This window comes from Fusarium oxysporum, chromosome I (genome assembly GCF_013085055.1).
Source record: "Fusarium oxysporum Fo47 chromosome I, complete sequence".
Lineage (NCBI taxonomy): Eukaryota > Fungi > Ascomycota > Sordariomycetes > Hypocreales > Nectriaceae > Fusarium > Fusarium oxysporum.
In genome coordinates, this window is record NC_072840.1 from 4,390,250 (window position 1) to 4,416,635 (window position 26,386).

At 49.3% G+C, this 26,386-nt stretch overlaps 9 protein-coding genes across 9 annotated transcripts; 6 read left to right on the forward strand and 3 right to left on the reverse strand.

Annotated features, from left to right (window-relative positions):
• Positions 1-441: 441 nt before the first annotated feature.
• FOBCDRAFT_284267 (cytochrome P450) lies at positions 442-2,159 on the forward strand (the record flags this gene model as incomplete). The annotated part of the gene is made up of 3 exons (XM_031182793.3): positions 442-607; positions 663-1,176; positions 1,231-2,159. The coding sequence occupies 3 exons, from the start codon at positions 442-444 to the stop codon at positions 2,150-2,152; spliced, it is 1,602 nt and encodes a 533-aa protein (XP_031043561.2). The 3' UTR covers positions 2,153-2,159.
• A 67-nt stretch (positions 2,160-2,226) lies between these two features.
• FOBCDRAFT_6842 (pyridoxal phosphate-dependent transferase) lies at positions 2,227-4,302 on the reverse strand. Its single transcript, XM_031182794.3, has 4 exons — positions 3,932-4,302; positions 3,846-3,879; positions 2,639-3,789; positions 2,227-2,588 (listed from the first exon to the last, which is right to left on the reverse strand). The coding sequence occupies exons 1-4, from the start codon at positions 4,166-4,168 to the stop codon at positions 2,331-2,333; spliced, it is 1,680 nt and encodes a 559-aa protein (XP_031043562.2). The 5' UTR covers positions 4,169-4,302; the 3' UTR covers positions 2,227-2,330.
• Positions 4,303-6,600: 2,298 nt separating this feature from the next.
• FOBCDRAFT_195403 (uncharacterized protein) lies at positions 6,601-7,451 on the forward strand (the record flags this gene model as incomplete). The annotated part of the gene is made up of 3 exons (XM_059608814.1): positions 6,601-6,728; positions 6,776-6,841; positions 6,893-7,451. 3 exons carry the CDS (start codon positions 6,601-6,603, stop codon positions 7,449-7,451), a joined length of 753 nt encoding a protein of 250 aa, XP_059466607.1.
• Positions 7,452-8,225: 774 nt separating this feature from the next.
• Positions 8,226-12,004, forward strand: FOBCDRAFT_212604 (RIC1-domain-containing protein). Its single transcript, XM_031182798.3, has 3 exons — positions 8,226-8,796; positions 8,850-11,018; positions 11,067-12,004. The coding sequence occupies exons 1-3, from the start codon at positions 8,416-8,418 to the stop codon at positions 11,778-11,780; spliced, it is 3,264 nt and encodes a 1,087-aa protein (XP_031043566.2). The 5' UTR covers positions 8,226-8,415; the 3' UTR covers positions 11,781-12,004.
• Positions 12,005-12,350: 346 nt separating this feature from the next.
• On the forward strand, positions 12,351-14,017 carry FOBCDRAFT_6857 (casein kinase II, regulatory subunit). The gene is made up of 3 exons (XM_031182800.3): positions 12,351-12,689; positions 12,860-13,105; positions 13,159-14,017. Exons 1-3 carry the CDS (start codon positions 12,630-12,632, stop codon positions 13,621-13,623), a joined length of 771 nt encoding a protein of 256 aa, XP_031043568.1. The 5' UTR covers positions 12,351-12,629; the 3' UTR covers positions 13,624-14,017.
• A 316-nt stretch (positions 14,018-14,333) lies between these two features.
• Positions 14,334-16,065, reverse strand: FOBCDRAFT_6868 (PAP2 superfamily-domain-containing protein). Its single transcript, XM_031182802.3, has 2 exons — positions 15,653-16,065; positions 14,334-15,595 (listed from the first exon to the last, which is right to left on the reverse strand). The coding sequence occupies exons 1-2, from the start codon at positions 15,850-15,852 to the stop codon at positions 14,383-14,385; spliced, it is 1,413 nt and encodes a 470-aa protein (XP_031043570.3). The 5' UTR covers positions 15,853-16,065; the 3' UTR covers positions 14,334-14,382.
• A 2,230-nt stretch (positions 16,066-18,295) lies between these two features.
• Positions 18,296-20,021, reverse strand: FOBCDRAFT_212609 (translation protein SH3-like domain-containing protein). Its single transcript, XM_031182804.3, has 3 exons — positions 18,779-20,021; positions 18,652-18,725; positions 18,296-18,596 (listed from the first exon to the last, which is right to left on the reverse strand). The coding sequence occupies exons 1-3, from the start codon at positions 19,719-19,721 to the stop codon at positions 18,495-18,497; spliced, it is 1,119 nt and encodes a 372-aa protein (XP_031043572.1). The 5' UTR covers positions 19,722-20,021; the 3' UTR covers positions 18,296-18,494.
• An 838-nt stretch (positions 20,022-20,859) lies between these two features.
• On the forward strand, positions 20,860-22,946 carry FOBCDRAFT_6881 (cyclin-like protein). Its single transcript, XM_059612250.1, has 5 exons — positions 20,860-21,058; positions 21,195-21,251; positions 21,318-22,523; positions 22,573-22,711; positions 22,763-22,946. The coding sequence occupies exons 2-5, from the start codon at positions 21,243-21,245 to the stop codon at positions 22,849-22,851; spliced, it is 1,443 nt and encodes a 480-aa protein (XP_059463899.1). The 5' UTR covers positions 20,860-21,058; positions 21,195-21,242; the 3' UTR covers positions 22,852-22,946.
• Positions 22,947-23,814: 868 nt separating this feature from the next.
• Positions 23,815-25,293, forward strand: FOBCDRAFT_6889 (WD40-repeat-containing domain protein). Its single transcript, XM_031182819.3, has 5 exons — positions 23,815-24,126; positions 24,189-24,262; positions 24,321-24,926; positions 24,981-25,025; positions 25,092-25,293. Exons 1-5 carry the CDS (start codon positions 24,005-24,007, stop codon positions 25,253-25,255), a joined length of 1,011 nt encoding a protein of 336 aa, XP_031043587.1. The 5' UTR covers positions 23,815-24,004; the 3' UTR covers positions 25,256-25,293.
• Positions 25,294-26,386: the final 1,093 nt, after the last annotated feature.

A 26,386-nucleotide genomic window follows, 5' to 3' on the forward strand; every position in this document is an offset into this window, starting at 1 on the left:
TCACTAACATCGCCTCGGTAGGAAGCCAGGTGTTTCGTGAATACCATACCGCTTCAGGGAAGAGATTGTAAAAGTGACGTCTTGTCTTGCATTTTGCCTATAATAAATCCTCGGGCACGGAGACTCGGTTATCCTGACATTTCCGTTCCTCCAACAGTTGCTCTACTACGAGACTAGCCTATCCAAGATGCAGAGCATGGGCAGGGAATTATATTTATAAGCTTCTAGATCCATAGCTAACGACGTTTGAGGCCAGTGGGCTCTGCATCTGTCAAGTCCTCGTCCGTGCTCTTGATGCTCGGATAGATCCAACCACACATGACTAGAAGCGATACCCACACTCTATAATTGCTTGAAACCCAGGATACTATTTCTACCAGGCAAACTTTAGCTTGTTGAGTTTGACTTTCTACTACCTAGACATTGGTAGATCTCTTCAGCATGGGTGTCGTGGAAGCTCTTCTGGAGCAAATCTCCGTCAAGACTACATTCATCGTCCTCTTCGTCGCCTATGGGGTCTATTCTATCATCTGCCGCATTGACGAACACCGAAGAATTAGACGTCTCGGTCGCTATGGACCTCAATTGAAAACATATGCTCCTTGGAGTAAGTAAAATCCCACGCTAGCATGTTGGAGCCCATTCACATTTATCCCTTCCAGGCCTTGATCTCGTCGCGAGATTCGTCAGATCTACCGTCAAACACAATAACCTGGCATCCTGGAGAGATGGTATCTTTGGACCCTTGAACTCATGGACGGCTGAGGCTCGTCTCCTTGGAGTCCGAACAATTTTCACCGCCGATCCAGCGAACCTCAAAGCAATATTGGCAACCCAATTCGTCGACTACGGCAAAGGACAGCCATTCCACGCAGAATGGAAGGACTTTCTCGGTGATAGTATCTTCACTACTGATGGCCCTTCATGGCATGCTAGTCGCCAACTCATCAGGCCTCAATTTACAAGGGACCGTGTGAGTGACTTGCACTGCTTTGAGGCACATATGCAGACTCTTTTCAAGGCCATTGCAAACCGAGGACCACTTCGAGGCGAGGGTCAACTTGTCGATATGAACAATACAGATGGAAAGGTCTTGGATATCAGCGATTTATTCTTCCGCTATACTCTCGACGTGGCTACGGAGTTTCTTCTCGGGTGGGATGTCAAGTCTCTCACGTGAGTAGCCAACGCAACATATGATGTGATCATTCACTAACATATACAACTCAGGACACCAAAGCAAGAATTCGCAGAAGCCTTCAACGAGGTCCAACACATTCAAAACATCATCGCTCGCGTCGGGAAACTCCGCCACATCATCCCCAAGTATCGTTTCTGGCGCGCTCTCAACACGGTCAACCACTTCATCAACTTCTACATTGAACGTGCACTCCGTCTAAGCCCCGAGGAATTGGCTTCCAAGACAAAGGACGATCACAGCTATACGTTTCTGCATGCACTTGCTGGGTTTACACGAGACCGAACAGTGCTCCGTGATCAGATAATCGCTGTTCTGCTTGCGGGGCGAGATACCACTGCTGCGACGCTATCATGGACTCTCTATGAACTTGGCAGGTATCCCAATGCTGTGAAAAAGTTGCGTGCTGAGATCATTTCCACACTTGGGACTGAGCGCACGCCAACATATGAGGATCTCAAGAGTATGAGTTATCTCAAGGCTGTTCTCAACGAAACTCTTCGTCTATACCCGGCTGTTCCTTTCAACGTTCGTCTTGCTCTCAAGGATACGACCCTTCCTCGAGGGGGCGGTCCAGATGGTTCTGAGCCACTCCCCGTTCTGAAGGACTCGCCAGTTGCATATTCCACCCTAGTCATGCAGAGACGTTCAGATCTGTATCCTCCTACCAGCGATACCTTTGCTGATCCTCAGATCTTCAGCCCAGATAGATGGGCCCACTGGCATCCTAAACCCCATGATTATATCCCTTTCAACGCTGGTCCTAGAATTTGCATCGGTCAGCAGTTTGCTTTGACTGAGATGAGCTATGTTCTGGTCCGCCTGTTCCAGAAATTTGATCGTGTGGAGAGTCAGATGAAGGACATTGATGGAGGTGAGCCCCTCCTCAAAGCAGACATTGTCTTGTCACCAGGCCAGGGAGTCAAGGTTGCATTCTGGGAAGCCCAGAATTAGTCTTTTGGTGTTACGTGAATAACGATGATTGTGTGGACAATGCACAAGTTTGATATGCACCATATCGAGATGTTCGTACTTATAATTTTTTTCCCATACCAATTGGCTGATGTCTTCTTCAACTGTCTGAATCTTCAAACTTGTCCCTGTTTCCAGCAACTGGATGCCAAGACAAAGTCTACTTCCTACCAAAGCTATCTCTTACAGCCTTTCCGAATCTTTCAATAGCCTTGTTCATATTCTCAGGCGTTGCAGATGCATATGTCGCTCTGAAGAAGAGTCCCGGTGGTGCCTTGTCCTTCTCAGTCAAGAACCACGAGCCCCGGGCGATAAGAACACCATTCTCGATACAAGAGTTGAAAATCTCTTCTTCGATATCGACGATGCTTCGCTTTCCTGCTTCAGGATGCTTTGTATGATCAATATTAATCCACATCTTTGAGAGTTAGTTGACGATTTCCATTTGGATCGATGCGGAGCACTTACAAACATGCCAGCGACAGGAGGAGTCCAACTGGCAAGATCACTAGGCAGATGATCTTCGCAAGCGGCCAGAAGAGCATTGCGCTTCTTTGTATATTCCAGTCGCAAATTCATCAGCCATCGTAAGTAACCCTCGTGTCCCCATGTCTCATCAAGCAACTTATATAGAATGACCTGAGAGAAGCCACTGGGCCCCTGGCTTGCGACTTCAGCGTGTCGAATATACCGCTCAACAATTTGTTCCGACGCTGTTATCCAACCAAGACGAGAGCCTGGCACGAGGACCTTTGAGAAGGAGTCCATGCGCATAACTCGTCCGTCAACATCGATGCTTAGAAGTGAGAGAATGAGAGACGAGACAAACTCCTCAACCGTCTCTGGTGGTGGTACTTCAGGTTGGTCGCGACCCGTGTAGGGTTGCATCTGGAGGAAGTAGTATGGCTCATCTTCGATGATGTATAGATCATGCTTTTGCGCCACGGCATAGATGGCCTTTCGTCTCTCGGCTCCCTGTGTTGCGCCTGTGGGATTCTGTCCTGAGGGAACAGTATACAGCACATGAGGCTTCCTCGAACCTCGTTCTTTAGCATCCCAGTTTGACAAGAGAGCATCCATAGCCTCGGGGACGAGGCCCTCTTCGTCAATCGCCACGCCAAATGCCTTCACACCAAGAGGACCAACTGTTTCCAGGGCAGTCGAGAAGCTGAAATCTTCAGTGAGTATTGAGTCGCCACGATCCTTGTCACAGAACATTCGCAACGCCTCTTCTAATGCTCCGGTGCTGCCGATTGTCTGGCAAACTTTCCAGTCTGCATAGGGAGGGTTATACACAATCTCAGTGTGTTCGGTCAAGTATCTCATCATCTGCGGGGATCCCGTAGCTTGGCCGTAGTTGCAAGCAATGGACAAGTCATAAGTGCCTCCGCGATCTCTCACGTCATATTTTCCAATTGTTACAGTTTGACCCGATTCTTCAGTCTCTTTCTCGGAGAACTTTGGTGCGACGGGGACTTTGAAACCGAGTTCAGCGATGGGGAAAACTTCACTGGACGGCAGGCCACCGCCCAGTGAGATAAGGCCAGGTTTCTTCATGTAGCGAGCTGCTTGCTTGAGAGTGCATGGTTCTCGCACTCTACTCTCCTGACTCAAATGGTCTGTAGACATATGTAAGCTATGATCATGAAATCCGAGGTGGTTTCTTCGCACTTACTATCCCATCGCTTAGATTTGGGTAGTCCGGTAGTCTATCATTGCAGTGAGCTTCAGAACAATTGTCACTCGAGCTTCCCAACTCACCGGTCCTTTGAACATGTCGCTATCTGAAGCAGCAGCAACTCCAGCCACAAGCTTTCCCGCTTTCAGTCGTCTCTCCTTCACGGCATCGATAGCGGAGAGCTGCTGTGAGGTATCATAATGCGCTGGACGGGCAGCCGGGGCAGCCTCAGCGCTTGACAGACACCGCGATGTGGTATGAAGTGAGCGACCATGTCGAACCAATGGCCCAAGCCGTGATCCTCTCACAGCTGGGAGCATCGTGAAGGTATGTGAAGGTATGAGATGTTGTGCACCGTGTAAGTGGAGCTGGCTGAGGGGTTCGTGGAAGTTCAAGGAGCAGGGGGGTTTAAGATTTAGCAAGATGTTGAAGGAAGAAACTCGTTACTCGAAATTCATTGAGAACAGAAACAGGAGGTTGTCAAAGTACAAAAGGGTGTCTTATTAATCCCCTTCGGAGCCGGGAGATGCACCAAACGTCGCCGGTGCCGGGCTTCTCAGTCTCCGCCCGATCTTAGCCGGCTGTATCCCAGATACCCTACACCGGTGCTCCGGGCCTGGGAGCGGGGTTGTGTCATTGACGCCTCACGAGGTCAGAACTCTTTATTCAATTAGTTATCTATTACGTACGCTTAGTCTGCGTGTTTCGCTGTGCTATGTTGCGCGTGACCATGGTCAAGGAGCGGTGGCCACTTGTTGGTTGAGCCGTTATGCCAAATAATCACTACGATATCGGCACTTGACCACGCCCTTTGAATTGTCACCTACGCCCAGTTGCCTAGTGTCGTTCCTAGCGGGCCTATCTCACGCCTTCAACCATGACGAGATAGGCTACCCCAGAATGATAAGAGAATTCATCCTCTATGGCCAAACAGATCCACTCACGAACGGTGCTGCGGCTCTGTAATTGCATAGAAAATGATAAAGAGATCTTACATACCTAGGAATGGTGTATGAGTAGTCTGTCATCCAACTAGATTGCAGAAAACTCCAAAACATTCAACCAAGGCTCAAAAATAGGTAGGTGTATCATATATCTAGTTCACCATTGTCGCCGGCTCTTATCTTTGCTTGGCCAACATAATCGCCGGTGGGCTCTACACCAACCATAATGCAAAGAAAAGGAAGGTATTGTAGGATTAACCCAAATGTTTAAAACTCCTCTCTGGGCAGTTAACATACCCTTATCCATCACATTCTCAGACTCAACTTATTCATCCAGTCGTGACTGAATATGCAGGCATACAGCGCTTGCAACCATAGCCAAACATGTCGCCCATGATACATGAACCAGCATGATATAGTCGAAACCTACACCAGTGCATTTTCCTACCAGCACGCCGAAAGACACGCAGGCTGCAAAGATGGGGGACATGTTAGGATCCCGAAGGCGTCGCCGATGAAGAAACGAAGCAATCGAACAACCGTAGATGATACAGGCTGTGAGCACTTGCCACTGAGAAAGCCTGATCAGCGATTCGGAGTGCGCTGTCTGCGGCCAGGTCTTACATCAACCAAGACGTCAGTTTCTATCTCCCGAAAGTAATATGTGCAGCAGATTCAAAACCCCATGAGATTACCGAAGCAATCGTGTACTCAGTCAAACTCACCGTGTCTGGTAAATGAGGAGTTGAGCGCATTTGGTGCATGAACTCTGACATGACCCAAGCGCTTCCACCTGCTGGTAGAAGCTCAACCAAATCGGCAACGAACGGGATGAGCGGTACATGGCGGACAGAGCCTTTTTCAGACGGTTGAGACTTTCCATTCGAATAAATAGTCATGAGATGTGAAGAAGTCCCGCACGAAGGGAAGTGTGTTGCGAAGGTGGTTAATTAGTCTCAAGCCAAACAACTTTGCTCTCTTCTCTCGACGTTAAATCATTGGGTCCATGTAGTCTTATAAGTAGTCCATCACGGACTAGAGAGGATGCTGGGCATCATTACCTGGACAGCAACACAATAAGCGGGCCTCAATCAACCTGGGTATAATCGATATATCGATCTGCCATCCGGTAACGCGGAGAGACTATCCAGGCGCCGTTATGGGACAGCATGGGATTGACCAACAGCACTCTTGACACAGCCATGATTTCCAAGACTTGTCTTGGTTTGATGTCCCAATGCCTAATGATTCTGCTGATGTTGGGTTGAAATGGCTGTAAGGCATACTCGGCTCAGAAGATGTGAAGATAATGTCAGCCAATCGTTTGAGCCTCATATGGTTCGCCCGCTCAACACTCAACCACAAACCGACTGTTTTGCCTCGTACGTGGGCCAACTCAATAGGCTCAGATTACGTTATGTGCGAGTAAAGCACAGAAGCGGCCAATTTGGGACAATTCCAAATGAATGCCTCACATCTGAGACTTGATGCCGAGCCTATCATTCCAGGATGCAGCTTTCTTGAGGCGAACAGGCGAACATGATTTGGCTGACTGCTGCATTAATCACTGGCATACATTGCTTCGTTACCAATGGCGAGGTTCCAGCACTGGCTAGCTTCGGGGTTTGCGTTGGGCGTCCATGAATACAAGAACTTTGATACGGCCAGAATATCAAATCAACGGCATTGTCCCTTGGACTGATTTCGTTGTCTGTCTCGAGTAAACGTTATCGCTCCAATTTCATAAGCAGTTTTGGGCTGCTCCCTCCCTCTCCTTTCAACCCAACCCACTCTTTGCCATGGACAGCATGCCTAACATAGTAGGGAGTTTCATATGGCGAATTGTACGCCATGTCGCAATAATTTTACCCGCGGGGACGCTCCTTGGTACTGGCGTTGCCTTGGGGTTACCTCCGCACCCTCACTTGGATGCTGCGTAAGTCTATATGTGTCCGCCAGAGCTGTTATGCTGATGATGTCTAGAATCTTCTTGTTGCTAGCCGTGTCTGCCATGGTTTCTTTTCTCTTGCACGCACCGGCCTTTCAACAGTAGGCGCCTTGGACTGGGAATCGGAAGGGAAGCTGACAACTGAGTCACAGAGCCCGTCTCGGCACTGTCGCTGGTCTCGTTGCACTTAGTTGCATCATTTCTCAGTCACACTGCTTCACGCAGTCCCCAAAGTCGAGGCACGAGATCATGGCCGGGCTTCGAGATTATATTCTGAAGATGGCCATAATCACATCCGTGATAGCCATGAGATTGACGGCGATGCCCAGAAACAGACAAGAAACTGCGGGGATAATTGAGGAGGGAGAGCACATCTCGCCCATGTGTATTGAACGATGCAAATCTCTGCGCAATCTAAGCACAAAACTGTCCTGGGACTTGGCTTCCACCGCAAGCCATACAGGTCTACTCTCCAACATAGGCTCATTGGATTTCAAGTGTATGTCTGGACCCAAATCCCATGATTCGGACTGTTCATCTTGTCAAGACTCGGACATTACACTGTCATCTGATATGCAGGGCGAGCCAACCAGGAACATGGATATCATTGAATGGACCACTGCCACAAGCCCTGCCATAGGCTCTGTCACACTCGAAACCAAAGGAGACTCCTTCTCAACGCAGACAGTGCTGCAAAAGGATACAGCGTAATATCTTGAAGCAGGAGAAGTTCATGTCGGCAGACCTCTGCCTATTTTATCATTGCGAAGAAGCCCGGAATTATAATACTGAAAGGACCATGGATATTACCTCTCCCAGGACAGGACCTAGCCTGGAACAAGGATCCCGAGGGCCCAAGCAAATGAAGACCCATTGGCCTTTGAGCGTTGTGTTTGCTGGATCGATGTTGTACCTCTTCAAAAGCGAACGTCAGTCTTTTTCTAAATTTGACTTAAAACCCATCTGACCGTGGCTGGCTCAAGGATTTGTGCTTAGGATGAACCAAGGACTGCTTGGCAAAGGATCGCTAGCCCAGGCGCTGAATGAACCCATGGACCATGGCCGTAAACTTTGTTCAAGACGAGACGGGGGTTTGCGGGACGACAGAGTCAGATGCGATGCGTGTATTTTATTTATTTGTGTCGTTGACTCAATATGTATAGATATATATATCCTTAGTAGATGATAGGGCTTCTAGTAAGACAATGTTGGAAAGGGAAATAAACGTTGCTGAATTTGTTGCTGTTTGAGTACCAGACGTTCGGCAATGAATAGGGCCTGACATCATTTTAATCATACCAAGTGAGAGGAATGTTGTGGTGGTGAATGTGTAGCAAGGTTTCGTATCGTTCAGGCTGCTTTGACAGGAACGGAAGGACGGAAAGAGCAAGACACAAACTTACATAAGCTAGGAACCACCAATCAGACTCCATGACAACATCGCCAGGAGCTCATCCGCGACGATAGCGACAACCCACTATCATCTTCAATACCATCATACCTGAACAATATCATAAGTCAATGGCACGAGGAGCCATTCCTAGAGCCAGATAGCGCGCAGGGTCATGTTTGAGTCTCTGCTGCAGCGAAATCCTTCCAATCGAAGCGCTGGTCCCCCAAAAGCACCGCGCATCTACAGCTGCTGGACCCTTAGCTGAGGAGCTAAGCTGCCGCCATGTATTGGCCCATTGGAACACCACGCATCCATGCTACCAGCAGCAGTCGAGCTCCAGCCTTTAAGCTTGTCGTCTCTCATGATGGCCTTACGAGCCCCTCCGATTCCAGTCTAACGCCATCGCCTGGTCCTTCAACTTCTCAACCTCAAAGTCATACCATTGACGACCTCGACTCTCAACCACCACCGACCCCAATAACACCAGGAATCCGACCTGTCGAGCACGATGACTATACATCAAGTAGGCCTCCGCAAGCTTCTGAAAGTACCGAAACAGGAGGAATCCCTGTTAAAGATCCCATACTGGCGTTGCGAGTTTCACGTTCCGGTAATCTGTTCGCTGTTATCACAACAACTTCCATTACAGTCTGGCAGACCAAAGTAAGACCTGCAAGACATTTTGGCACATTAGCCCTCCATACTGACCGGCATAGCCTGCTGTTATCCTAGCTGTGGTTATTCGATCAGATTATTCCCTGGAAACGTACGGCAGAAATGTCGACCTGTTACTAAGACCTGACGCCGCCATTCTCGTTATACACACAGACCAGGGCTATCTCATCACTTACTCATTGGCTACTGATCCCGACTCGCGCGTATACAAACCTCATTTCGCGAATTACAGCAATGTTCAGCGAAGGAGACAGAGTCTTATCGGAAGCCTCACTGGCCTGCCACCAGAGCAAATATTATGGGGCGCTGGCGAAGGTCCAGGGGTTCGCGACCTTAGTGTTCGCTTTAGAATGGTGATTAAGGTCGATGCCGGAATTGAGAGTGCGCTTGCTCTTGACGACGAGCTGATAGTAGCAACAAGGAAGCCTGCGGCTGTGCAATGTATCCGCTGGACGCCGGACAGTACGGGCTCACAGACGAGAACCGAGATAATTAGTCGAATGGGATGGGTCGAGAAGAAGGCAACCATCGTTGAGATGACACATGATCGTCCAATGAACCTTTTGACATGGATTACGAGCAGCGGACGAGCGTATGCGGTTCAGCGCTACAATCATCGAGCAGAGAGCAGCCAGGTCGATGACGGGGATGCTAAACGACTTTTCAAAGGCCACTGTTTCCATGTTCCCCAAGGCGAACACGATCGCGCCACTGCGGCGGTTATAAATGCAAGGTTTTCTCTTATCGCCGTTGGTTGCTGCGATGGGACAGTACAGGTATACTCTGTCCGTGACTATGCAGGCAACATCCCTCATTCACATACTCATCAAGTCCCTGTGTCAACGGCATCTTCGGGAGCATTCACTAGTCTGAGTTACTCACCCGATGGTTACTGCCTTTTTGCGGGCTTTCAGAAAGGCTGGTCTACCTGGAGTATGTTTGGCAAGATTGGAAGTCATAGTTTTGGATCTGAAGAGACAACCTCGCGCGCCAATGGAGAAGAATGGTTATCTGGAATTTCCGGGGCTACCTGGGTAGGGGGGGGCTCCGAGATCCTGATGACAGGACGCAAGCATGAAGCTATATGGTCCCTGGAAATGGCCAAGAATGCCGTTACTGGGTGTTACAATGAGGCAAATGTCTTCCGGACGGTGCTGCAGACTCCTTCCAGTGTGATGATCTACAGAGGTTACGATGTTCCAGATCTTACCAGCATTTCGGCAGAGCCATTCCTATGGCATACGGCAAAGGTCCCTCCCACATACCTCTTGAACCAATGGCCGATACGGCAGACTGTCATCTCTCCCGATGGTCGCTACGTAGCTGTGGCTGGCCGACGGGGACTTGCCCATTACAGTGTCAATAGCGGCCGCTGGAAGACATTCGCCAACGAGGCTATGGAGAATGAGTTCCAGGTCAGAGGCGGCATGTGCTGGCATCAACACATTCTTGTTGCTGCAGTAGAAGCCAACCGAAGATTCGAGCTACGACTGTTCTCGCGCGAGACAGCACTTGATTCGGCCCAGATACTACATACTCAGACAATCCCAGCCCCTGTAGTCCTTGTGACCACCTCGGGCGAGGACTCACTTCTTGTCTACACCTACGAAAACTTACTATATCATTTTATCTTTACCCCACATGGCGGCTCTATACGACTCATACAAGTAGGCCAGATTGCGTTTCACGGCATTGTCAGATCTCCAGCTCGAGTGAGGGGACTGAGCTGGATACTGCCCGACACGCAGTTAACAGACGGCGACCCTTCTCAGGATGTCGCCGTTGCCTCGGTGATCTTTCTTGTCGACGGAAAGCTTGTACTACTCCGGCCGTCCTTAAACGACGAGGGCCAGCTGAAATATGACATGCGTGTCATCGCGCAAAACGTGGAGTACCACGCCAGTGTCCGGGATCAGCCATTGCGAAACGTGAACCGGCAGCTCGAAGACAACCCCTTACGGAACGGACCGCCAGCACTGAAAGACTCTCTCTGGGTATTTGACGGAATGGAGCTCAAGGCCTGGCCAGACATCAGCCAAGTTCTAGATGCGGCTGGAGACAATGGCAAGGAACCACCATCTCCGGTCTCTATTCCCGTCGACTTCTATCCACTATCAGTCCTTTTGGAAAAGGGTATCGTATTGGGAGTTGAATCGGATCTTGTCCAGCGTCGCGATGTGAACTTCTCGTATTTTCATTTCGCCATCAGGGTATGTTTTCAAGCGTCCTATTGTAATATACTAGCTGACAATGACCAGACGCATCTCATACTTCCAGACTTACTGCGGTTCTATCTAAGACAAAGCAGATCAGTTGAAGCCTCGAACCTGGCCCACCAGTACAAAGAGCTCGAGTATTTTGCGCATGGGCTTGAGATATTGTTACATCGTGTGTTAGATGAGGAAGTTGACACATCCCCGAAGCCTGTTGATGCCGTGCTACCTCGCGTTCTATCCCTTTTATCCTCATTCAAGGAGTATCTTGATATTGTGCTGCAGTGCACACGCAAGACCGAAGTTCGTCAGTGGAAGACATTGTTTGCATACCTTCCGCAGGCACAAGAACTCTTTGAAGAGTCTTTACAAAGAGGTTCATTGAAGACAGCAGGTGGGTACTTGATTATATTACATACATTGGACGAACTGGGATCCTCAACCGAACAGTCGGTGCGACTTCTATCTCGCGCCATGAGGGAAGGCGATTGGGAATTATGTAAAGAACTCGCACGATTCTTGGCGGCTATGGATGAAACTGGTGAAACGTTGCAAGAAGCCATGAGGATGGTGGAGGTGTCACTTAAGCAAGAATCGGGACAGGACAGTATCGGAAGTCGACTCCAGATCCCGTCATCGCGCGCAACAAATGGAGGAGGGAGTGGTCTGACCAGCGGCGACGAGGACGGGACCTCGGAATCAGATAGACGGTCTGGTAGTGATGGAGGTAGTGTCGCTTCGACGATCAGCGCCACCTAGAGAGTTAAAAAGGTTTTGGATCGACTGTTCATGTTGGGATTATCTTTTGACAGCCACTGGAGTTTAAGATTGGGAATGGTGGGCATATGGTAATAGGAGTACCATTGCCTTATTGTCTTGGAAGAGGTCATAATCATTACGGCTAGTTGACTGAAGTGAGTGATGCTAAATGAATGGAGAATAATCGATAGATGATGGCTCAGGCGAAGGGGTTGTGATTATTTGGGGGGGAGGGGGAATAGAATTTCTGCTAAAGTTAAAGCAACTAGTCCCTCGTGTTGTGCTTTGTATAATAATATCAAATGATATTTACAAGCCAGGTAGAAGACACGATGCTGCAGTCGAACTATTTTGTTCGTGGTACATACCGATGTCATGTTAATTGTCAAGTGACTATCGATTTAAAGCCAACTAGGCTTATTTCGAAGCATCATCAAGTCGTGATATTTCTATGGTGTTTAGATGAGGCTCAAATTCGGGACATGTACCCCGCCAGGTCACGTTACCCTATCGTCTGGTGGCCCATCCCGTTCCTGCTCGACCGCAGACGGGGACGCAGAGTCGGGATGCAGAGACGGCTTTTGCAACCCCACCATCAAGAGGCCCAAACCAGAGCAAACCAGACCAAAGCATAGACTACCAACGACCAGGTCAGGGTTTAACGAAACACGATATTTACGATACCATAACGATACGATCTCGACGATAATACATTCTCCAACGCACACTAATATTACCCACTGCGCACCTGTCAACAACCAAGCCAGCGACTTCACAAAGCTGGGACATGGTCGCTCGTTGTTGAGCTACCTTCGTCAATAGCTTCTCTATATTTCTTTTGCGCCCAGCATGATGGATGACTACGTGAGCGAGTCGGATAGCGACTATACAAGTTATTGGCGAGACTGGGTGAGTGCCTCCAGCAACTGTCGAACCGTGGAGACAACGCGCTCTTGTTATCGCTGTCCGCCATCGCCATATTGTTGTTGAACGGATAACGGCCATACAGAGGCGTGGGGTCACGGGGGTTCTCTTATTATCGTCTTGGAATTTCATAGGCTAATCACGGATCTTTGCAGTTCATCTCATCGAGGGGTAACGAGTACTTTTGCGAAATCGACGAGGACTACCTTACGGATAGGTTCAACTTGACAGGCCTTAACACTGAAGTCCAGTACTATCAGTATGCGCTGGATCTCGTCACTGATGTCTTTGATCTCGAGTGCGACGATGAGATGCGCGAGGCCATCGAGAAGTCTGCGAGGCACCTTTATGGTCTTGTGCACGCCCGCTATATCGTTACAACAAGAGGCCTAACAAAAATGGTGCGTGCATCTTGGCTAGATATCAGGTACCACTTTGCTGACATACAAAAAAGCTTGACAAGTATAAGAAGGCCGAGTTTGGGAAATGCCCTCGTGTCATGTGCCACTCTCACCCCCTCCTCCCAATGGGCCTCTCTGATGTGCCCAACATGAAACCTGTTAAGCTCTACTGCGCTCGCTGCGAGGATATCTACAACCCCAAGTCCTCACGACACGCTGCTATTGACGGCGCTTACTTCGGCACATCTTTCCACAACATCCTTTTCCAGGTGTATCCCGCCCTCATCCCAACCAAGAGCGTAGAACGCTACGTCCCTCGCGTGTACGGATTCAAAGTGCATGCTTCGGCCGCTTTGATTCGCTGGCAGAGCGCCAAGCGCGACGAAATGCGCCGTCGGCTTCGCAAGCTTGAGATCGACACTGGCTTCCGTGATGAAATGGAGGACGAAGAAGAAGACGACGAGGAGCTTGAATTCGAAGGTATAGATGGTCGTATGGCTGTTGTGGAAGGCCTTTAGGGGGCTCTGGTCTCATACCCTGAGGAGAGCGCTAGGATAGGCACTGGTGATAGAATCAGAGTCATACCGACTGGCACCAAAGACAATCCACATGAACGCAAATGGACATGAACGATGGACATGAGCGAAACTCCCCTGAAAACATTCCTCGTATTCTAGCACTTATTTGGGGTTGTTGAATGGACACGAATCTGCTTCTGCACAGACATTCGCCGTCTCTCGAAGGCAACAAGAGCAGTTCTATTGTTTCTGAGGCTGTTGGTCGGGCTCTGGATTGGCGTTTGGCGGCAAGTCATACGGACTGGATTGGGCTGGTATAAACAACGAAGGAGTGTGAAATGGTTTTCTCTTGAATTACAGCTGTTCAATAAGAAGCGTCTTTTTTTTTTTTCCCTTCCTGTTAATGCATTTGGTCATGAATCTTACTGATCGCCCGCCGGGTATAAACCCTTGCTCTGAAATGGCAAGCAATTATTTTAATGTCTCACTGATAGTCACGTTGGCTGAGGTTGGTATCAATCGGTCATTTCCTTGTTCGTGTCATGTCGTGTCAAAAAATCAAGTGGTCTATCTGCCCGCAAGCTGTTCGCTTTCCATTCATTACAAACAAAAATTCAATGCTGACCGATATTCATAGGGGTCACCTTCTCCCTGGAACCTGAATATACCATCCATCTGAATTACATATACATACTCATACCATCACTGCATGTCTTGCTGTGAAGAAACACCTTGCTTAGACTGCGATATTCCGCGGTTCTAGACACGGTTCTCAGCATGATGGGCGTCACCGTACCGGTTTTCAGTGAACCGCTCATCAGGGAACCTGTTTTCTAGTCGATCAGAATCATCCATCCTCTGTAGCTCCACGTCTTGGAAGTTTTGGCTGGGTCTAGGCTCTTGGTCTGTATTCTGGCGAACATTCCGTTGAGCGAGGGCAGATGTCATGGGTGGGTATGATGTATCTCCAGAATGGCCCACGTCGCGTTGAGGAGAATATACACCGAGCTCCTCGTCTGTACCAGCATAGCCTTGTCGTCCAACGCCTGCCCAGAACGCACGTTCATCGCTTCGAGGGCCCCATGCCCAGCCTGCACCAGCACGAATAGGCAAATGATAATATCGGAACGCAAAAATGGAGGCAACCAGACCCATCAAGTAGCCGAAGAGAATATCAAAACCGTGGTGGCGACGGTCGTGCCAGCGCGAACCAGCAATGAAGATTGAGACACCAAAGGGGAGAAGGCCTAGAGCAAGGAGGTAAATCGGGGGCGCAGCAGCTTGGCGACGCAGAGATTGGACCTTGGCATTATCTTGTCCTGCGCGTTCTTTTGTAGGAACAGAAGAAAATGATCCATCTGGGCCGCGGGCGCGAGAGGGCTCGTAAGGATCGACGACAGAGCCGGTGTGGATTCGAGAGGGGAACGCCGCATGGCTGGCTGCTCCTGCCACGGCAGCAGCGGAGGGCATCACGAAGGGAATAGTAACTGCGAACTTGCTGGCCATGAAGAGCGAGGCGTAAATGAGGCCACCAGCGGCAGACGACGAGTGGCCGCTAGGGTATGAGCGGAAACCGTCGTCAATCTTGTACTTATCCGTCTGTTGGCAGATATCGGCCGAGACAAGCTGTCCTGTCATGCTCTGCCACTTGAAACCACCAACGACATATTTGTCGATGTTTTTCCAATCGGGATCGCAGCGGGCAAGGAGATCCGGTCGAGGCTTGCCAAACAGATTCTTCATAGAGCTTGTGAAGAACCATGACAGCGTCAGAGATAGGACGAGACCGAGGACACCAACATGAAGCTCCCAGAGCTTGCGTTGCCAGATAAGAGTCTTTGGGGTACCCTTAGGTACAGTCGGGCCAGGAACGAATATGAGGGAAACGACGGCGACAATGACGAAAGGAACGCCAATGGCGAGGACGAACAAGAGGTAAGCGGGGACGAGTTCATGTTCGGCAAATGGATATCTTTAAACGACGTTAGCATTTTAGACAATTATCAAGAGATGAGAACATCCTACGTACGAGATATTAGGGTCAACAAGCGAGAATGGTCGTTTCGCAGGCGCAACTCGATCGAGCCAACCTCCGATACCAACAAAGACAAAGCAGATAATCCAGTCGAAGAGGTAGGACAAGATCAGTCGAATGGGGAAGCGACGGCCTCGCAAACCACCAGATAATGTTCCTAAACCCGAGTCGCCCATCTTGTAGTAGGAATGCATATTCTATCAAGAGAGAGGAGGAGCAGATCGAGTGCCGAATCGGGGGGAGGAGGTTTATTTGAGGTTTGGGGCTTGTCGTCACACACTCAATTGAGCCCCCGTTTCCCGCTTCTGCGTGCACTTGAGAGCCAGAGGGTTTCCGGCTCCGTCTGCGTTGGGTCTGGGGAGGGCGTGTGGGCTTGCAGAGAGAGGTGTGTGTATGGAAGAGAACGAGAAGAGCGGCCAAGTGGCTAGTCCTAAGGAGGTGGGCTTAGGAGGAGCAGCAGTTTTGGCATGCGACAATAAGTCTGGGGTTCTCAATGACTTGGGCAAAGAAATGAAGGGATAATGGTTATGGGTATTGGGATGAAGTCCGGGGGTATGAAGCACCAAAGGATGTTTTCAGTCGTCAAAGCAATCTCACTCGCCCGTCACTCTTATATCTTCGTTAATCGTTAATCTTGTGCTTGATATCGATGCCAGATGGAAGCGAGCTTTTCTCCTGTTTGTTTGGACTGGCAGCGTTGGATTGATCTGCGGACGATTTTATCAGAAAATGGTCCTTTGGAAACTGATGTGAGAAATGAATGGGGCTGACGGCTTCGGTAATTGGAGGTTACGTGTACAGCGGCACTCCTAGCCTTGGGCCCTACCAGCTGGAGTCTGGGCAGGGGGCCAACACTACAGAATTGTTAGGAGAATTGGCTTTGAATTGGGGGGCCGGGGATCTTCTTTGGGGATCATGTACCGCTCAGAGGCAAGTGCTACAAGGCTTGTTTTCTATAGAACCTCCCGATACTAGCTTAAATCATGAAAGATCTTCACTTTGAGACTCTTTGATGGTGTTTGACCATGCGCGCGCCTGTTTTCCTGAAGTACAGCTGCCGCTAGAGCGAGGCTATGACGAATCCCCTGTAGCACCAGTGGCGTGAATGGAGCCTCATTGGGGAAATGCTCGCGTGGTCCCGCTTGTGATCCATTTCTCTCGGGGGCCTGTACGCGCATCGATTGCTATTTTTCAACTGACATCGGGGCACGAGGGGCCCGAGGGCGGGATAACTTTTGTTTTATTTTAGCTCGCAGTGTTTTGGTACCTGCCTGTATCATGTCAGATCTGGCATTCAGTGAAAGCTGAATACCATTATGTGGTTCAAGTAAAATCTTCAAGCCGGCCTTTGTCTCCCTTCATTCAGGTAGGTTGATGATATGGATTCTTAAGTGAGGACAGAGCAAAGGAACAGGCGCTTCGTCTGGTGCTAACAGCTGCCACTGTGCTCGGTGTCTCATTAGCCATGCCTTCGTCACGATGGTCCATTAACACTTCAATACCATCGGACAATCGTCACCCCCCTTAGCCCCATCGGGCATTTTTGGAATGCATGTAGGTACTTCGTACGTGCTAACCAATCCCTAGCACACGGAATATCCTAGTCAGTCATCCCGTCCTGCTCCTTTTTACGGTCTTGTTTCCCTGAAAGTCATAACTCCATGACCTGGCTTACCAGGCCTTGCCATGATCTGCGTTCATCCTTTCCCGAAGCTTCCCATCCAATTAGGTTTCGCGGATGAGAAATAACCTTAATTCTGTTACCCGCCTGCGACGTCAATGATAGAGCCAGTCTTCATCAGTGAAGCGAGAACAGAAAGCAAGGCAGAAAGATTGATGAACAATTGTTGGCTCTACAAGCCGCTGCTCAATTTAAAGCCTCCATTTGGTTTGGTAGTTCATTATCATTTAGTAGTGTTGAACCTGTCAACGAGCTTTAGCTCTTGGCAGTAAAAGACTCTGATTACGTCTCGTGGCTTTGTGAGGCTGTGCAAAGTACCTAGCCATGTGGGCTTGCCCTTGTACGGACAGCTCGTCCAAAAAAACGGCATTTAATCGATTCTCCGCATAGGCACAAGACGAACTCATTGGCTCTTCCGTAAACAAAACGGCTATTCGGAATCTTGGGCGTGCAAGCTGAAGAGTAGAGCAGATGATATACAGCATATCGCGGCATGCAGCAATCAACCCTAAGTCGACATTTAGTCTCGGGCCGGGAAGTTCTGTCCCATCGACTACCAAACAATTGCGTTCGGCTCAGTACTAGCTATCTCCACTCACTCAGCCTGAACCCTTTTTTTTCGGTTGCAGCCAAAGGACCCTTGCGCCTTGAGAGTTGAGACTGCTGGGAGTCGGTGAAACACTATACCCTTGTTGAAACTCGAAAGGCCTTTGTCTGGTCAGAGATTGCAATAGCACACTCATTGTTTGATAGGTCCTGCTATATCGGCTGCTTTGAATAGGATCAGATCGTTTACAAGGGGAGGACGTTTGACTGTCTATCTTGAGGTTCTTGCATGAACTTGTCACCCAGGCTTCACCACCGCCAGCGGTTTACGGCCCAGTTCTGGGGATATCTATGATAAAAGGCTGTACTGACGTATGCATGAAACTAGCCTGTAACAATTCCACGTGTAATGTCAAATTGCCAAACATCAAATGATGGAATATATATGTTCCTACGTGGTTCTTTGATTAAGACGCCAATTGGGCCCTTATCTATAATGTCACATATGATACAATGCAGCGTCATAATATACAATGCACTGATGACCGAGTTCTTTCTCGGCTTGGCATGTGCTTTTCATCCAACGCATCAACTCATCACTCCTTTCCCTTAATTGGCCTTGTCTCGGCGCTTTCCGTTGTTTCGAGGTCGAGGTACCACAACCCACTTGTTTCTGTTGTGCTTACGTCGGGTCTTGTAACCACTCTTGGTCTGAAGACGGTGTTAGCATTGCTTCATATGTTTCGAGGCTATTAGGTAGTCTTACGGGAACACCCCAAGGAGAGACAGGGTGACGATTACCCTTCGATTTACCTCTACCACCACCGTGAGGATGGTCGACTGTGTAATTCATGTCAGCAGCAGTCCTGCTAAGATGCGCCTATGTTCCTTACCCTTGTTCATGGCAACACCACGGACGGTAGGTCGAATGTTGAGCCACCGGCTTCGTCCAGCCTTGCCCAGCTGGCGATAGTGGTGGTGAATGTTGCTAGCAACGCCGATGGTCGCACAAGCGTCCTTGCTCACTCGTCGAACTTCACCGCTCTGGAGTCTAACCTCAACGTACTTGCCGGTCATGACCCTAGTACCGTCGTCTTTCGTCTCCTCGTTCTTGTTGACAACCACAGCTGAGGTGCCAGCACTACGACAAAATACGGCGCCACGTCTAGCTGCGGATCCCACAGCAAATACTGTAGTACCAACAGGAATCATGTGCATAGGTAGACAATTACCACGGAAGGCAGTCTTCGCAGCTAGAATACCGGGATCGATAATACCGCCCATGCTGTCAAGTAGATCTTGAGGAATACCGGCACGGTAGCTGTGGACAATATCCCCAGACCTCAAACCATCAGCGGCAAGAATATAAGTGTGACGTCCGGTAGCCTTCTCAGTGACGAGAGCAATGTGCGCACTCCGTCCTGGGTCGTATTCAATGCGTTCCACCAGGTGAGGTCCTGGTCGGTTGCGGAGGAAGTCAACCGTTCTTATTCTTCTCTTTGCACCACCACCTCGGTGTCGCACGGTGATTCTACCAGACACATTTCGGCCACCTTTTGCTTGGCCCTTCTTAGGGAATGTTAAGGGAAGGAAAGGTCGTCCTTTCCAGAGATGATCGTTGATAGGTCGCTTGAGATGTCTCACACCAGGCGTTCGAGGCTTATAGACTCGCAAGATAGCAGATTGACTCTCGGGGTTCTCAGCGAGTTCTTTCGGGCTGGCGGTGGTCTCGTTAGAACGTCTGATAGTTGCATATGTCCGAGGCAGCGATCGGTTCAGAGCCATGCGCAAAGCGCTCTGCCGCGCAGCAGCAAATTGAAGGCCGGACTGAAGCATTGTCGGTCTCGGGTGTTTCAAGTGTTGGAATACTAGCAGTTGGTCTTCATCGGAGTCGGTTCGTGTGGTTGTATGGTTTGATATTAACTCAGAGGGGAAGGCAATGACTTTCCCCAACGACGGTCGCTAGAGGGCAGATCAGGCGGGCTATCAATATTAAATGCTTCCTGGTAGCTCAACCGATCTCTAGCTAGTAGCAAGAGACGAATTGGGGAATCCAGGACCGTCAAAAAAGAAGCCGACTATCGCCAATTGTGCTGTTGGTGTCGTTCGAGATGTTCAAATTTCATCGGATGATGAACAACTTTGTGCCGGAGGGACAATATCTGAGCCACATGACAAAACTGCACCGCCACATGCAGCCGCCACAAACGCCCTCACGTAGCTCCCACATAGCTCGTGCTTCGTGAACAACCTCAACCCGCGACGAGGTTGGGCCAATGAGGTTGAACTCGAAGGCGGTTGGCCGGCGGTTGCTAGGGCGGCAGTCCCACAAAAACACAGTCTTGAGCCGGAAGTAGTACGTAGCTTTTCCAAGGTTCCAGGTTGCCAGCAGCTTTCGCGACTTGACCTGGATACAGGCGCGTTTTGTACTGATCTCATCCATCCCGCCCCTCCATACTAAATGTCAAGACCCATCCACCGTCGTCCGTTTACCTTGACCTGGCTTTCTCTTCTTTTGATATTCAAGTTTGTAACTGTGCCCTCTCGTCTCTACCGTCTCTTTTACGTTCATCCTTGTTCGACCATCGGGATATTGCCATTTGTTCAGGATTTTCCTTCATCCTATCATTCTCATTATCATCCGTCTGATAATCAAGCATCTCTGCTGGATTGTCCAGCCCTACTCGACTTTTTTCCGCACCTACTGCACCTCACGCCGCAGTATTCAATTTTTCGCGCGTTTCTATACGTCCTCGAAAAATAGCCAAGCTATTGCATCACCCCTGCTCCTAACGAGCTCCAATCCTTTTCTTTCGAGTGGGACATCACGCTTGGAAGCCTGACGTACCTAGAGCAACGAAGAGCAACGCGACTTGTCTAGCCGCGTACGGGTACGTACCCACTTTGGTGGATCTCCACAACTCATCTTCCTTACCCGCTCGTCAAAACACTTCTATCGTCCTCACAACCACAACCGTTCTTGAACATAAACATCGTCTCCGCCCAAAGTTGCCCATTGCTCCTGTCCTTTTACCTCTTGTTTACTTCCTTCGCCAACAACCTTCTATTTCGGGCTGGGTCACCCTCGACTAACATACAGCATCAGTCATCGCTCCATCTATCACGACTCACAACATTCCTTTCACGGTGTTTTCACCAGGCTTGACCCAAAGGTTGGTAGCCGAATTCCTATTCTGATTTGACTGTCTCAGCAACTCGAATGCTGTTTGTCTATATCCTTTCGTGATCTCAGCCATCTTTTCTTTTCATGTTTCTCATTCGACGCGTTGACTAACTGAACTGTTCCAGCACTACCCCCTTGTAAATATTACACCGATCAACAATTAGATAGCCAAGATGCCTCCAGTAAGTGCTCAGACGCGACCGAGAGGCTTGGGTTTCTCCCCCGATCAGCCATTCTAACTTGAGTAGCAGGCTCGGGCCACCCGTACGCGCCTCGCCGGCAACGAGAACGACGAGAACAGCAGCACGACGCGTCTTACAAGAGCCCAAGCTGCCGCTCTCAAGGTTGATGAGCTATCAATGCCTGCTAAGGCTGCCCTGCAAACAAAGAAGTCCACAGTCAACGGTACCGCCGCCAGTAACACGCGGAAACGCGCTGCATTGGGCGATGTCAGTAATGTAGGAAAGGTCGATGGTGTTGCTGGAAAGAAGGCCAAAGGATTGGTCTCCAAGGCTGCTCAGCCCACCGGTATTGAGAAGAAGACCGCGCGTCCTACCACAAGAACTGCTCTCGGCTCGAAGCCTACCAACTCCAAGACTCAGTCCGGTTCCGGTACCATAAACAAGCGAAAGGTTGTAACAGATACCGCCAACACCAAGATAAAAGCTCCCGTCAACGAAAATGAGCATCCTTCCAAAAAGCAGCATCTTATTCCTGAGGAGCGTGAACGATCAGAGACACCAGTCGAGGTTGAAGTCGAGAAGCCTGAGGTCTCTCTGGACAAGGCTGAGGTACAAGATGCACCTTTCGAGTACCCTCCTGGCGTCAAGGACTTGGACAGCGAGGATCTAGAAGATCCTCTTATGGTTGCCGAGTATGCCAATGAGATCTTTGAGTACTTGCGCGATCTTGAATGCAAGTCGATTCCCAATCCTCAATATATGTCTCATCAGGACGAGCTCGAATGGAAGACGCGTGGTATCTTGGTCGACTGGCTCGTTGAGGTCCATACCCGTTTCCATCTACTCCCCGAAACCCTCTTCCTCGCCGTCAATCTCATTGATCGCTTCCTATCCGAAAAGGTTGTCCAGCTTGACCGTCTCCAACTTGTGGGAATCACTGCCATGTTTATCGCTTCTAAGTACGAAGAGGTCCTCTCTCCTCACGTCGAGAACTTCAAGCGCATTGCCGACGATGGCTTTACTGAGGCCGAGATTCTGAGTGCTGAGCGATTTATTCTGAGCACACTCAACTATGATCTCAGCTACCCCAACCCTATGAACTTCCTCCGCCGTGTCTCCAAGGCAGACAATTACGATATCCAGTCTCGAACCATTGGAAAGTACCTGATGGAGATTGGCCTGCTGGATCATCGATTCATGGCCTACCGACCTAGTCATATTGCCGCCGGTGCCATGTATTTAGCGCGACTGATGCTTGACCGTGGCGAATGGGTACGTGAAATCCACATTCTTGATGTGGCAACTACTAATCGATCTACAGGATGAGACTCTTTCTTACTACGCTGGTTACACTGAGGACGAGATCGAGCCTGTCGTTCACCTCATGGTTGATTACCTCGCTCGCCCTGTCACTCATGAAGCATTTTTCAAGAAGTATGCTAGCAAGAAGTTCTTGAAGGGTATGTGTCTCTCCTAGCGCGCCATGAATAGCCAGCTGACAAATGACAAAGCTTCGATCCTTGCCCGCCAATGGGCGAAGAAGAATGCTGTTCTATTTGGCATCACCGACGTTCATCTGAGCCTTGATGAGCTATCATAGGCACTTTCAAGCCACCACTTTTTATGGCACATCTTATTCGATATTCTGAAGAACAGGATACTCGGCTAGCGGTTGGATTCAGCTACACCGCCGCCTCACGACGTTAATAGATCACCGACGCCCTTTGGTAAACCTTCTGGGCCATCATGATACCACACATTCCACTGTCGATACTCGAGCGAGTATGCTATGAAAAGCACTTGCCGTATTGGTCTGGATTCATATTCTCACTGTCTGAAGTTACGGACAGCATCTGCAATTTTTTGTTTGCGATTGTCTGGTTTTTGCACATTTCCCGAAGCATGCTTTTCGTCTTCATACATGGCGCATGGAGTCACTGGCGAAGGAAGTTAAGGGCTTGGTTCGGCTGGTTGGAGTTGGCTGTGCAGACGGCCTATTCACGGGGCACTGGACGGGGAGTAATGGAAGCTGTACGACACGGGCCATGGGGTAGCGGGTGCAAGCTGAGCTTGACATCTGGCGGTCTGGCGATGTTTCTCAATGACTGGAGTAAGAGAACTCGATACGGCTCTTGTGCATCTCGGCTACCGTCGTGAAAAGGGCTTGTGATAGAAAATTGTACATATACCATGACCGGATTACGGAAAGAGCCCAGGGAGGCAGGAATGAAGTTTTACATTTCACGAATACTTGGACCACTGTGGATGATTGTGGGCAGGGCCTTGGATGGTTACAGTGGGTAAATTCGCGTGCTATCGGCTGCCTGTCTAGGTACGGACGGATAGAGCTGGATGTTTACGCAGAACATGATTAATGTCGAAACGGTTGCCGTTGGAGACGACATCCATAAACATGGTTTTTAATGCACTAGCCTGGACTCGGCTCTCACTGTCGGGTCGCGTCAGGCCCACCAAAGGGTCAGAGACACGCTCCTTTAGGCCTGTGGCTGGTGTGACCCGCACTAACCTTGACGGGATGCTCTTTGATGTTAGCACTCCAATCACCAGTAAACACCATCCAGCACCAAGCTTCAAAGACATTCCAACCTCCACTAACTGTAACTATAAGCCACTTAATCCACTTAATCCAAGTGCTCAAGCTGTCGCATATGTTGAGCGGCAACATAGCTGCTGCCAATTGAGTGAGCATTGGACCTCACAGCGAACAAGTTCACACCTGTCCGTCGAATAACATGGCACCGGTCCTTCGAGCAAGACAGAGCTTATCAAAGGATAAGTTCTCTAGTTACTTTGGCAACCTCAGAAGTCAGCCCTACAACGACCCCAATAACTCGCGGGGCTCGAATCCCCATAGGTATGTGTTATCTGACCAGGGGGCCTATTCTCTTATCCCTCTTACTGATTTTGATGGTGAAGCTTGCGATGCATTGCGTGGAATCCGCTTGGGACTCTAGTAGCAACGGGGTCGTCAGAGAAAACCCTCAGAGTGTGTAAGTTGATCAAGTCTGCGGGCCTGTCCGGCCACTAGAGCGAAGCTGAATGAGATAGGGAATCCTGAAAAGCCTCATGTGAAGTTTTCGACGGAGCTCAAGGGCCACTCGGCATCTGTTGAGAAGGTCGCATTCAACCCAACAAAAGATGCAGAGCTTTGCAGTGTGAGCAGTGACGGCGTGGTCAAGTTCTGGGACGTGAGGACAAAAGCATGCTTCAACGAGGTCAAAGGACTTGGGGACGCTTTTACTCTTGTCTGGGCACCAGATGGGAACACGCTTCTCGTTGGGAACAAGGCAGATACCATCTTCGTTCTGTCGCCATCTCAGTCGACGCCTCTCAGCACGCATCAGCAGTCCGTGCAGACCAACCAGATCGCATTCTGCTGGAGCGGTGAGAAGATCTTCCTCACGACAGCAGAAGGACGTATCCGAGTCTTGTCGTACCCTGGATTTGAACCTGTATTACAGAGCAAACATGGAGAAGAGACGGGCGAGTTTGAGCTCAATGGACATACTTCTTCGTGTCTGACTGCTGATCTACAGCCTACGGGGCGGTATCTGGCAACGGGAGGCTCAGACTCAATTATTGCGTTGTGGGATACAACAGACTGGATCTGCCAGCGAACAATTACGAGGATGGTCGGGCCAGTGAAGAGCCTCAGTGCGTTCCTTTGATATCGATTTATAGTGGATTCGCTAACCTTTTTGACTTCAGGCTTTACGTTCGATGGTAGTTTTGTTGTCGGTGGAAGTGATGAAGGTAAAAATTTCTTTCCCCATGTTTTGGGGTGCTTTTGCTAATTTTTTTTTTTTTTTTTTTTGGTAGGATCTGGCCTGGAAGTATCGCATGTCGAGACGGGAGAGCATGTCCACACGTTCAAGACAGCGGGTGCTTGTCCAGTAGTTGCTTGGGCTCCAACACGGTATTGCCTTGCATATAGTGATTTGGGCATTTTGCGGATCGTGGGCGTCGATGTTGACAGGAAATAGGACATATAACCCCTTAGTCACGTTTAAGTAAATAATATGAGTGTCTATAGCGGCCCTTGGAGGCCCTCACTTCTGCAAAAGCAATTGGTACTGTATAGAATATTTCGTCGTCAGTATGCAACCCGTCATAGGCCAGCCTTACTTGTTTCTTATGAAGCTCTTGATAGGTTTAGGTCGTGTGTAAGACGGGCTAAATAAGGACCGGCACATCCACGTATGGCCTCGCTATGTGGAAAAGCGGGATGAGCCAAGGCAAATCCGGTCAATGTAGACGAAGAGCATTTGAGGTCATCGTGGCCCAGAGACTGTATGATGGGGGTCTGGTCCTGCTGATGTGCCGCTCATGGATGACAGTCAGTTACAATGGGAAATGTGTATCTTCACTCAGAACGCTATGCAATGTGTTTATATCAAGCTCATCCAATATAGATAGCTTCCGGGTTATACATCTAGTATGTTTGCTATGATATGTGATACTGGGAGGTATCGGAAACAACAGAACGTGCTTTACCTTACAAGAAGGAAACATGCATGCCCGTGTGAGAATAGATGTTGTGTATCATGGCCTCTAGTACTATAGTCAAGTCTTGATTCTTCAACCAAGGGAATAGTTGGGAATTGACCATGACTATTAGGTGTTAGGGTAATTAAAGTTCCCGCAATGTTTACAGTTGATTGTTTCTTTATTATGTCTGTATGAATTCAGTGCTTGTAATGATTAGGTTTCAGTTAACTCTAAACGTGCAGTGGCTAAGTTGTCACCAACGGTTAACCGAGATGCTGAGGAAGTATTGTCGTTATTGAATTGTGGAATTGAGTAACTGTATTTCTGTTTTGCGATCTCATACGAGTACGAGTGTTGTCTCTGGCTTTCTTATTGACACTGATATCATTCTTCTCAAGGTTGACGATGATATTTATTCAAGTCGGCCGCCCGCCGACATAAATGGCTGCCACTAGAAGAGCGGAAACAAGCGAAGTGTGTGGCTGTGTTAACCTAGAGGACATATGATATCTGCAAGTAATCGTGGATGTTGACGATATAAGTTCAAGAGATGTGGTAATAACTTCTTGATGACGAATACAGTCATCTTCAGTACTTGGGGATTTTCGTCGAAAATCTCGAGAACA

Excerpts from the sequence above, each read along its gene's own strand:
- FOBCDRAFT_6842 (XM_031182794.3), bottom strand. The coding sequence starts at position 4,168 with ATGCTCCCAGCTGTGAGAGGATCACGGCTTGGGCCATTGGTTCGACAT. Across the intron at positions 3,880-3,931 it reads GCGACATGTTCAAAGGACCG|ACTACCGGACTACCCAAATC; the intron begins GTGAGTTGGGAA and ends CTGCAATGATAG. Across the intron at positions 2,589-2,638 it reads CTCCTGTCGCTGGCATGTTT|ATGTGGATTAATATTGATCA; the intron begins GTAAGTGCTCCG and ends TAACTCTCAAAG.
- FOBCDRAFT_212604 (XM_031182798.3), top strand. The coding sequence starts at position 8,416 with ATGTATTGGCCCATTGGAACACCACGCATCCATGCTACCAGCAGCAGT. Across the intron at positions 8,797-8,849 it reads TTACAGTCTGGCAGACCAAA|CCTGCTGTTATCCTAGCTGT; the intron begins GTAAGACCTGCA and ends TGACCGGCATAG. Across the intron at positions 11,019-11,066 it reads ATTTTCATTTCGCCATCAGG|ACGCATCTCATACTTCCAGA; the intron begins GTATGTTTTCAA and ends GACAATGACCAG.
- FOBCDRAFT_6881 (XM_059612250.1), top strand. Across the intron at positions 22,524-22,572 it reads TGCTTGACCGTGGCGAATGG|GATGAGACTCTTTCTTACTA; the intron begins GTACGTGAAATC and ends ATCGATCTACAG. Across the intron at positions 22,712-22,762 it reads TAGCAAGAAGTTCTTGAAGG|CTTCGATCCTTGCCCGCCAA; the intron begins GTATGTGTCTCT and ends CAAATGACAAAG.
- FOBCDRAFT_6868 (XM_031182802.3), bottom strand. The coding sequence starts at position 15,852 with ATGCATTCCTACTACAAGATGGGCGACTCGGGTTTAGGAACATTATCT. Across the intron at positions 15,596-15,652 it reads CTTGTTGACCCTAATATCTC|ATATCCATTTGCCGAACATG; the intron begins GTACGTAGGATG and ends CGTCGTTTAAAG.
- FOBCDRAFT_212609 (XM_031182804.3), bottom strand. The coding sequence starts at position 19,721 with ATGCTTCAGTCCGGCCTTCAATTTGCTGCTGCGCGGCAGAGCGCTTTG. Across the intron at positions 18,726-18,778 it reads TGGTGTTGCCATGAACAAGG|TCGACCATCCTCACGGTGGT; the intron begins GTAAGGAACATA and ends TGAATTACACAG. Across the intron at positions 18,597-18,651 it reads TCTCTCCTTGGGGTGTTCCC|ACCAAGAGTGGTTACAAGAC; the intron begins GTAAGACTACCT and ends CACCGTCTTCAG.
- FOBCDRAFT_6889 (XM_031182819.3), top strand. The coding sequence starts at position 24,005 with ATGGCACCGGTCCTTCGAGCAAGACAGAGCTTATCAAAGGATAAGTTC. Across the intron at positions 24,927-24,980 it reads CGGGCCAGTGAAGAGCCTCA|GCTTTACGTTCGATGGTAGT; the intron begins GTGCGTTCCTTT and ends TTTTGACTTCAG. Across the intron at positions 25,026-25,091 it reads TGTCGGTGGAAGTGATGAAG|GATCTGGCCTGGAAGTATCG; the intron begins GTAAAAATTTCT and ends TTTTTTTGGTAG.
- FOBCDRAFT_6857 (XM_031182800.3), top strand. The coding sequence starts at position 12,630 with ATGATGGATGACTACGTGAGCGAGTCGGATAGCGACTATACAAGTTAT. Across the intron at positions 12,690-12,859 it reads CAAGTTATTGGCGAGACTGG|TTCATCTCATCGAGGGGTAA; the intron begins GTGAGTGCCTCC and ends GGATCTTTGCAG. Across the intron at positions 13,106-13,158 it reads CAAGAGGCCTAACAAAAATG|CTTGACAAGTATAAGAAGGC; the intron begins GTGCGTGCATCT and ends CATACAAAAAAG.